This window comes from Vicia villosa, unplaced genomic scaffold (assembly GCF_029867415.1).
Source record: "Vicia villosa cultivar HV-30 ecotype Madison, WI unplaced genomic scaffold, Vvil1.0 ctg.000455F_1_1, whole genome shotgun sequence".
Lineage (NCBI taxonomy): Eukaryota > Viridiplantae > Streptophyta > Magnoliopsida > Fabales > Fabaceae > Vicia > Vicia villosa.
The window spans coordinates 259,652-270,311 of NW_026705217.1; the positions used below are offsets into that span (position 1 = coordinate 259,652).

At 33.7% G+C, this 10,660-nt stretch overlaps 1 protein-coding gene across 1 annotated transcript; it reads left to right on the forward strand.

The window, feature by feature from the left end:
- The first annotated feature begins 2,328 nt into the window (after positions 1-2,328).
- LOC131628454 (uncharacterized) lies at positions 2,329-4,427 on the forward strand. The gene is made up of 10 exons (XM_058899294.1): positions 2,329-2,382; positions 2,668-2,684; positions 2,765-2,849; positions 2,943-3,014; positions 3,115-3,133; positions 3,241-3,394; positions 3,755-3,865; positions 3,957-3,993; positions 4,132-4,227; positions 4,329-4,427. The coding sequence occupies exons 1-10, from the start codon at positions 2,329-2,331 to the stop codon at positions 4,425-4,427; spliced, it is 744 nt and encodes a 247-aa protein (XP_058755277.1).
- The last annotated feature ends 6,233 nt before the right edge of the window (positions 4,428-10,660 follow it).

Consider the following 10,660-nt stretch of genomic DNA (forward strand, 5'->3'; position numbering starts at 1 on the left):
GTGCTCCTGATTCACTGGATTAGTCTCCTCTTTGCCAATTTTAGGGTTTAGGTCAAGCCCTAAACTCTCCTTATCACTTTCCTAATTCTCCGCCACTTCCCCACTGTCCTTCTTCGTATCATTCGATTCGCCTTCTTTCACACTTGCCCTATCCTTCTCCGCCACAATTTCGCCATGATTCACTGTCTCCAGTGACCGAGAGACCTTCTTCAGTCGTCCCCGTTTCCTCGACGCCGTCATAGAAAAAATTATATCCACCTTTTTTTTATTATATATTTTGTTTTAAAAAACATGTACATTCTATTAAAAATAAATAATAAAAATTTATAAATTATTGTAAAATAATTAAGTTAGTTTAATTAAAAACATTATTAGTTATAAGGTCGTTATAGTATTTTTTTAAAATACACAATACTTCTCTCTTTCCTATTTCTTTTCTCTTTCTTTTAAACCAAACAATACATCAAATCTACTATATTTCTTGCCACTTTCTCTCTTCCTACACTCTCTCTTGCCTATTTCTCTCTTCTCACTTTTTCTCTCCAACCGAGCACACCCTTATAGAAAGTGGTCTATGCAGCCTACATGGTTGTGTTGTCTATTGGTTTCTAGCCTTTCTTGTGTTTTGAAACCTAACATGAGTGTGTTTCCTAACATAGGGAACCATGTTGGTTGATGTTTCTTCTAAATGTTTCCATTTTTTTCATTTCGTTTACTGGGGCCAACTAACAATACACTACATACTTCACTGATTTTAAATCTTTGTAGACGTTAACCTTCTTTTTGTAAGACTTCTTAAGCTTATCACATATCCTTTATGTTTATTCACTACGCCAAAAAGGCCTTTAGACAAAGCACCTTAGACAACGCTTTTATACAAAAGCGCTGCTATAAGTAAAATAAAAAAACACGGAAAATGTATACGAAAATGAGTAAAAGCGCTGCTAAAAGGCCGACCTTAGACAACGCTTGTGAAAAGCGCTGCTAAAAGGTTGCTTTAGAAAGCGCTTTACATAAGCGCTGGTAAAGGTCCACATTAGCCAGCGCTTCTCAGAAGCGTTGCCTAAAGTCAAATAAATTTAAACTAAAAATCTTAAAAGCGCTGGTAAAGGCCCATATTAGCCAGCGCTTCTCAAAGTGCTGCCTTAGATTTATCATTAGAAAGCGCTTTCTAAAAAAGTGTTTCCTTAGGTGGATTAAAATTGAAATTAAAAAATGGTTTCTAATCACTGTTTCTATTCTCCTACTATCGTTCCTCTTCTCTCATGAAAAAACCTAGATACTGAATCCTTGAAAAACCCTTCAGAATCTCACGAAATCGCTTCTGAATCCACAAAATCGCTCCTTTCTTCTCTCACTAAATCTCTTCTGCATCGACGAAATCTCTTATTTCTTCTCACACGAAAATCCCTTCAGCAAATTCGAAGAACACGGGGATTCGAAGAATCGATTTTCTTCTTCTACAAAACAAAATTTGTTTCTTCTGGGTTTATATTTTCTTCTTCGGTATTAGAGGCATTATATCTTCTTCTGCGACATAAGAGGTATCTTTCTTATGTGAATTTAATAACTGTTAGGTTGGAAATCTGTTGCAAAATGAAGAAATTTATTGTTCATTGATTTTCGATTAATTGAATTCTATTTCTGTTTGTACTGGTTTGTTTTATTGATGTTGATTAATCTTAGGAGTGGAAAGGGGCGTGCATTCTGGTTGTTTCTGAATATTGTTGCTCAGTCATGTTAAGAACTCTCCTGTAAGTTGTGATGCATTGTTTGCTATCCATAGCTTGTAACATGGTACTACTATTTGGGATTATCCAATGAATGACTGGTTCCTTTTGAATTATGAATTTGATGCTTTGTTGCAATCAATATGTTTGAAGCTCTCTTGTGGATTTTTGAGGTACGAGAAAAATGGCAGTAACATTTTTCTATACAATTTTTATTGTTGAGTCATTTTTTATGCTGATCACTCCTGTGGATTTTTATGGTGTAGAAAAAATGGCATTTACATTTTTTTAAACAATTGTAATTCTTGTTTAGTAGTGTCATATATGTCAGAACTATCTATTGGGAATCTATAAGTTTGGTGAGTAGGATGATATAGTGATTGGTTCGTGGATCCATTAGGGTAAATAATTTTACCAAGTTACACTCATGTATTGCTCTTGTATTATTATTTTACAAAAAATACACTACTTTTAAACTTTATTTTTGTTGAGGGGTTCAAATTATAAGTTTGCACCTTATTCTTTTATACTCTACCTTTTTTGCATAGCCTGTCAAATGAACTTGTGTAAACATATTCCTTCTAACATTTCCTTTTTAATGTCTCAGTCTGAGGTGTTGCTAGTTGCATTTACTTTACTTGTTGCTGGTGCTGTAATTTTGACATTGAATGTTCTGCTCCTAGTAATAGCCTTTTCATCACTTCATTTTATGTGCATCAACTTCTAATATTGGACTTAGAGAATAATACACGAGGTTTTTTAACTAAAAGAAAATGACAACCATTAATTCCCTAAAAACTATGAAAGAGCAACAAGTTTCATGAGATAAAGAAGAAATACAGTTCTCCACATTAAACAAAAGAAAATTAAAGGGCATCATGTAAATTGTCTTTAACAGAATGTTTAATAAAAACTGTTTGAGAATGTCTTTTTGTAGGCACAGCATTATCACAGGTAAAATAAGGCAGAGAGTTGTTTATTTGTTTGATTCTATTCTCAGGTCCTTCAATGGTTGATTAATTGGACAATGCAAGAGATGTTTCGGATGCCACGTTGGTGGGAGATGCAATAGGTTCGTTTGTTACATGGCCGTCAAGCCTCATTAGTGTAGATGATGAGGTATGCTTAAAACCATATATATAAACCTTTGAGTATTCAAAGTTTTTACGCGCATTTTACATACATTTGTTTTTACATGGTTATGTTAATTAGACTCCAACAAAATCCAAATCAAAAGACAAGGGGATTCCACGGAAAATCGAGTCAGTTGCAACAATAAAAGAGGTACATCACAATTATATGATATTTATGCATGGAAAATGTTAATTCATGATCTTATACTTCCCCCAACTAATTATATGATCTTTAGTTTCATGCTAAACAGATTGAAGATGTCAGTAGGGGTAAGAAGCCTGAAATTAGCACACAAAAAAGGTTATTGCTAAGAAGATCACGACTAAGAAAAAACCTACTTCCAATAAGTTTATGGTGTGCCATGGGACATTTATAGAAATGTCTGATATTGCGAAAGGAAACACTCATCTTGTACCTATGGAGGACGATATTTTTGGTTTTCAATATGCCGAAGTAATTGGTATGGAAGATTTTGATGAAGTATTTCAACATACGCAATTAGACCTCGGTGTTATTAATACATACATAAGGTATATCCAATCTACTTTGTTTAATTAATTGAACAATTCATTTACTCATTTCAAATGTTAATGAGGTCTTTTATTTAAGGTTTTTGTATGAAAAATTGATGCGCCCGAGTGGATTGGAGCAAAGATTCGCTTTCTTATCTCCCTTGAATACAAACTTAGGGTTAATCATACATAAACCATATGAAGTCATGGTGTATGTACTCGAGCGCTTTATGGCCAGCATAGATTCAGAAAAGTTGTTCTTTTTACCGCTTAATACCGACAACGAGTTAGATTTTCATTCTAAATTCATCTATTGTAATTTTTCATATTTTGACATTGTGTAGAAAGTTTTCATCTCACATTTGTTTAATCTTACAGTGGACATTGGTTGTTGGTCGCGATTAATCCTATCAGAGAAGTTGTATATTATATGGATTCCTTACACAATGGTCCAAGTACATATGAAGCTATGAAGAAGATGGTTGATACGTAAGTGAGATTGTTCTAAATATTTGTGTGTATATTTATTTATTTATTTATTTATGTGAATTGTTCAAAATATGCGTTTATGTTTTATTAGTGCTATACAAGTTTTCCGAGCACAAAGAGGTAATCAAGTACCAAAGAGTAAATCCAACAACATTACATGAATTATAATAGAGGTATATTAATTAATTATCACAATTTTGATTATATTAATAGGGATGATACTTGATAAAACTTAGGTCTTATCCATATTTTCTTTTCATGTGTAGTGTCCTGGGCAGCGTAATGAAGTAGATTGCGGTTTTTACATGTTGAGGTTTATAAAAGAAATTCTTCTTATGGATCGAATAGAGATTCCATCCAAGGTATGGATTTCTAACTTAGGAGTTATTTTAATATTTAACACATATTTCTCATATAATTAAATAGTTTTAACTTAAACATACTATGTTATATTATTATGTAGTACTTTGATGAATTCAAGCGTGCTTATTACTCAAGTTCTCAGTTGGATGGACTTAAGGAGGATTGGTGTAAATTCATGATTGAGTTGAAAATTATATGAGGTATATTGTAATCTTACTTTAATTGATGAGAATTTTGAGTATATTCAAGTTTTGCAATTTTGTTGTTGTTTGTCATGTGGTAAATTATATTTTGTTTGAATCATGGTATGAATTACAATATTTTGGTGTTGTTTCAGGTTATATGTGTAGATGTAGAAGATAGAGATGAATAGATTTTGTAATGGTATATGATGGTGCAAACAAAATATGGCATATCTTTTGGTGTTGTTTTTTTTGTAAAAGTAAATATATGTACAAGAGTAATAATATATATAAGTACATTGGTGTAAATGTATATGGTATATTTTGGTATTGTTTTTAATTGGATTGAAGCTCCAATTTGTGAAAATTTGGTGAAATTTGTAATGGTATATACAGGTGTAAAATGTGGTGAAAACCTGGTGCAAATATGGTTAAATCTGTGCATATAAAATTGTATATTTCAAAAAGCGTTTTTTTTTAAAATATTATATTAAAAATTTCGTGGATATTAGACAGCGCTTTGAAAAAGTGCTGCCTAAAGGGGGCTTTAGACAACGCTTTTACAATAAAAGCGTTGCGTAAAGAAGCATTTTTTAAATTTTGTTTCAGAAAAGCGCTGGCTAAAGGGGTCCTTTAGCAGCGCTTTAAAAGTAAAAGCGCTGGCTAAAGAGGACCTTTAGCAACGCTTTCAAAGTAAAAGCACTGGCTAAGGGGGTCCTTTAGAAGCGCTTTCATAGTAAAAACGCTGGCTAAAGGGGGGCCTTAAGCAGCGCTTTCAAAGTAAAAGCAGTGGCTAAAGGGGGGCTTTAGCAACGCTTCAAAAAAAAGCGCTGGCTAAAGGGGGCCTTTAGCAGTGCTTTCAAAGTAAAATGGGTGCCTGAAGGGGTTATTTAACAGCGCTTTTACCTTCAAAAAAAGCGTTGTCTTTAACTACAGCAGCGCTGGAATAGACAGCGCTTTAAAGCGCTGTCTAAGGTCTTCTTTGGCGTAGTGATTATTGGAAAAAAAACCTGTTAAAATATATATCAATTAAGACTTTTCTAAAAAGTTGTGGGTTCCCTTTTATGCATAATTATTAGATCCATAGCTTGATCATATGGAACCCTGTTTTGTTGAAGTGATTAAAGCTAAAAGATAACAATTATGGTTTGTCTTTGATGATATAACAATTATGGTTTGCCTTTGATGATATGCTTTTGATGATGGAAACTTAAAGGACAACATGAAATACAACATGTATGAAAAATTGTATGAGAACTTAAATGATGAAAACCTTTGCAACCTATGAGGATTCAGCTATGACATGCAGTTAAAGATGCAAGCAGACAAATTAGGATTAGGTGATTACTACAAACATCCGCTAATGATGAAATTTAACTTGAAGATATCTCAAGCCTCACATCTCCAAGCATATTCAAACATGAAGCTTCAAAGTGTGAAAAGAGGAAGTGTAAAATCTCATACAGTCGCATCTGAGTGAATCATGTTCGTAAAAACACAAGAGCATCCTTGTAAAGTTATATGGATAAATCAAACACACATTTAAATATATTTAAAGCCTTTGTTTCTCAAAGAATACATACTAAAAATTATGGATTTATGTGCTTACAGGTAATGAAGATAAGCATATGAAGTTTTGATGACGACAATGCATAAGAATCTATGTGCTTGCATAAGAGGTATCAAGATCAAAGTGTCTATATAATCATATACTATCTAGCAAGAGTCTTGAAGCCTCTTTTCGGGAAAAGATGTGAAAGCTCTCTAAGTCATGTATATTGATCCGTCTAAGGGAACTGAGTATTGTAAAATCAAGGTGGTAGCTTAAAAGTACTAAGGTAACTCTCTCTCTCTCTCTCTCTCTCTCTCTCTCTCTCTCTCTCTCTCTCTCTCACACACACACACACACAAAAATACTTTTCAAAAATATTTTTTTATCATGAAAATTATTTTCTAAGCCAAGCCAAGTGATTAAGAAGCTGTTGAATCTCTTTCTAATTTTTTTTGAACTAACCAATAGATTAGGTACTTAAGGCCATCGTCTGGAATTTTTTCTATTATCTAATGGATTAGAACGTTATGCTAATCTATTAGAAAATGGCTAATCAAGTAACCATGCGATAGGGACAACATCTTAATGACCTACAACGACTATATATTCTATATTCTCTTTATGAGTTGTAAATATTTTAAATATGTGTTTTCTAATCGATTACAAGGTTTTTCTAATCGATTAGAAAAGTGGTAAATGATTGCAAAATAAATAAGGATAACACATTAATTTTGTGCAACGACTATATATCCAAACCTTTCTATTTGGGTCTTACTATCAATTATATTTGAATTTTCTAATGGATTAGAAATTTGTTTAATTGATTAGATAATCAATTCGACCCATGGATCATTTCATTTTTTGGTGAGTCCAACTACTATATAAAGTAGAGTCTCCCTCACTTCAAACCACGCCACTTTCCATTGATTTTATATTTATTTAGAATTTATCTTTCTTCCACTCCTTGAAAATCTCATATTTCCACTCGTGGTTGCCTAGGTTCTTTTGAGTGAAGACTTTTTTATGAGGAAGATATTTTTGGTAAGTGGTCGTGCTGGTCATTTAAATTCTTAAAGGTGTGATACCTTTAAGAGACCAAGTTCTTAGTTCTTGAGATCAACCTGTGGTAAAATCTCTGTTATTGGTTTACTAAGCTTCGTTGAGAAAAGCTTTGTTTTGGTTAAAGAGATCAACCATTAATCTCTAATTGGTTTGATAGCATAACCTGGGGGTAAAAGTTATCTTTTGTTTAGGGATAAGTCTGTTGAAATCTCAAGGTCAGATTGCAATAAGGTTCGTGGGCATAACCTATTAAAAGCTCAAAGTCTATAGTGAAAATCTCAAGAAAACATCATGGGGACAGGACTAGGCCAACTTTTGGTCAAACCTGTATAAATCTCTGGTGCAATATATCTAACTTTATCTCTTTACTTTCTGAAATTTATTTTTCTGTATTTTGTTTCCGCTGCGATTACTCACTTAAAATTAACTATTATGATCTTAATCAAGAAAGGTTAAACTTAATCAAGAATTTTGAATACCATAACTTACCCTCTCTTGTTCTTGAGGTCACTTGTTCAACAAGTGGCATCATAGCCTAACTCCTGTTAAGGACTAATTGTCTCAGGAAGAAAGATGACTTCAAGGTATTTGCAAAACAAACCTCTATCCTTCAATGGAGAAGGGTATGGGTTGTGGAAAGGGAAATTGAAGTTTTTCATATAAGGGACGTATCGTGGTATTTAGAAGGTTGTGAATGAAAGTATATTTTTTACTACACACATAGTTGATGGTGTTGTAGAAAACAAGGTTGAAAAGGATGAACCAAAGATGATAAAGAAAATGTACATTGCAGTTTGATGTTAAATTTTATCAACATGATCTATTATAATAGCTTTCAATCCAACAATAGATTTTGTTATATGTATATGTGGTAAAGAGTTATCAGAGGTGTCATAATATGAAGTTTGACACCTTGATTTCATATATATTGTTGTGATAATGACAAGATTTAATTTCAATCAACGCTTTGATATGTGAGGCAAAGAACAATAACAACCAAAATTAATGGCCTTCAACAATAATAACCAATAAACAGAAAGTATTACAGAAGAAAATAAGGCGAGAAAGGCGAAAGGTTTATTTAACCAGTTCAACCAAAAGATTTACGTTTAAAGGAGAGCACATCTCTCTAATTCACTATACTCAGAAAGTTGTTATAAGAGATTACAAATGAGTTACAAGAAAATATCCTTTAAAGTTTCCAAGAACAAATCCCTATTTTCTACCCAAGTATTTCTTAATCTTTCCAACTATCAATATATGAATCACACTAACCCAATGTGTATTTCTCAATCCCCTTAGATAACTCCAAAGGTTTTCAAAAAATCCTTACCTTTCTAAGTTTGTCCTTAGAATATCCTAAATCCTTATTTCTACCTTTTACTCTAAAGCTCTAAAATTGTCATAATGTAATAACAGAAGTGATACATATTTATAATTGTTAAAATCCAATATATCCATGACAAATTCAAAACATAAGTCATTAATTCTTAAAAAAAAAAGATATTATTATAATCTTATAATATAGCTCAAATATGATAAATATATTATAATATCTCTTAGAATATTATATATATATATATATAATATTATAAATATCTTATAATATATTTTTATAATAATTTATATGATATTTAAATTAATATAAAATATTTTAACATTAATGAATGGATCCATGAATCGAAGTGAATCGACCAAATTCGATACTTGTGAATCGCTCGAACCAGACTATTTTTTGACTTTTTTGATTTTTGACTATCTCGAAACATATATTCTTTCTCTTCATCAACAAATTTTTTAAGGCATATTTCAACAATCTCTGCCTTGACTTGAAACCGTGTTGATGTCAATTTAACCATTAACAACCTTGCTACTTTCTACCAAGTTAAAACTCTAATTTAAGGCTGTGGCAACCTGCCCTAAAAAATTAAATTTAGAGTCGCCACCTATTCTGAAGGGCGAATAGGAAACCCTACGCAGTTAAGAGATCGGGGTAAGATTATTATAATCAGGTCGAAGGAAGGTGTTAGGCACCCTCAACCCTTTCCTATGGCTTTGAATCTAAGGTAACAATTTATGGCAAAATTATAGAGGTTAATAGCTAAGGAAATGAACAGGGGAAAAGAAGGGGACTCGCCTTGGTTATCCAAGTGCCTACGTATCTCCTTAGGGAGAATCAGAGTCAACGTAGTTTGGGCACAGGGTTGTACGCCTTTGAATTAGTATGAGGTTGTTTGAAGGCTTTTTGAATGGCCTGTCGTAGTTTTGAAATGTTGTGGTTTGCAAGGCATTTTGAGTTGCCTGATTGAAAAGGATGAAAATCCGTAGTGTCGTGGTTTAGTGTGTTTTAGATGTTTTGGGCGTACAACCCTGATTTGATATGTCACCGTTAGATGCGATGATCAATAGATTTGATCAGTATAGCTAACGGATTAATGGGGCATTGCTGGTTACTCAGATCGATAGATTCGATCGTCGCGGGCAGCAAATTAAATGTATTTTAATCTTGTAATTTTTATTCTTTTATCTCTCGTCTAATGCGACTAATAGCTTTAGTCGGGTCGAGGAGAGAATTAATCGAATGTTAATGTTTTGCCAACTGGGCAATGGGATCGGGAAAACCCTAATACTTACACCTTTATAGGGTTTTTGTGATTTAATATTAAAATTAAATTAATTAAGTCGAAATAATCGAAGTCGGGAAATATTATAATCCTAAATCCTAATCCTAATTTTATATTCTAACTCTAATTAATAAACTAATTAAAACAAATAATATTAACTATCATTTTAATCTAAATAGTTTAAATAATAAAATAAATAAATTAAACCTGGCACCAGTCCTGTGTGGGTGATCTTTGAAGTTCCATGGTGGAGGTGCAATCCTGGACGTTAGATCTGGATCATTGGAGATCAGATGGTTGTGAACTGTGGGAACACCATAAACATATGCTTGCCTGAAGCACTGGATCTGGAGGCAGAGATCTTGTAAAAAATATTGCAGAGGCCAGGGTTCGAACCCTAGACCTCGAGATTAGCAACGTAACCACTCAACCAAGCTTTGTTGGCTGTTAGCAAAACACCTTGAATTCAATAAGTTTAAACTAATCGATGCAAAAGGGAAGGAGTCAAACACAAAATTAGCGTGGGCCCAATGAAAATATTGTATCAGTCAATAACAGAGAGGGAGAGAGATTGCCCATTTGGATTCAACGTGTAATCTTTGACCATTTTTATTTGGATAGACATCCCAAATTGCTCAGATCCAATTTCTCTATTTTCTAACAACATGTTGTGGCCATCAAATCTCAATTCCTTGAGCTGGTGTTGCAAACGGTGCGATGCGGCGGTGGTTGTCGGTGGTGCGTGTGGAGGATGTCACTTGGTTGCGTGCCAGAGCTGCGGTGCTATGCGAATCGGAGGGAGTGTCGCGGCGGGGAAGAGGCTATGCTTGTCGGCGATTCCGACGTCGCGTCTCGTCAGGGATTTGCGGCTGTTTCTTCACGATCGGAAACCGGAGGCCAAGGCGGTGGTGTCGTAGCAGCGATCTGACGGCGTATCAGTATCGTGCAGAGATTTGTTGGCGGATTACAGAGCTTCTCGCGGCCTGCGAAGCGAATCTCGCCAATCTGATGT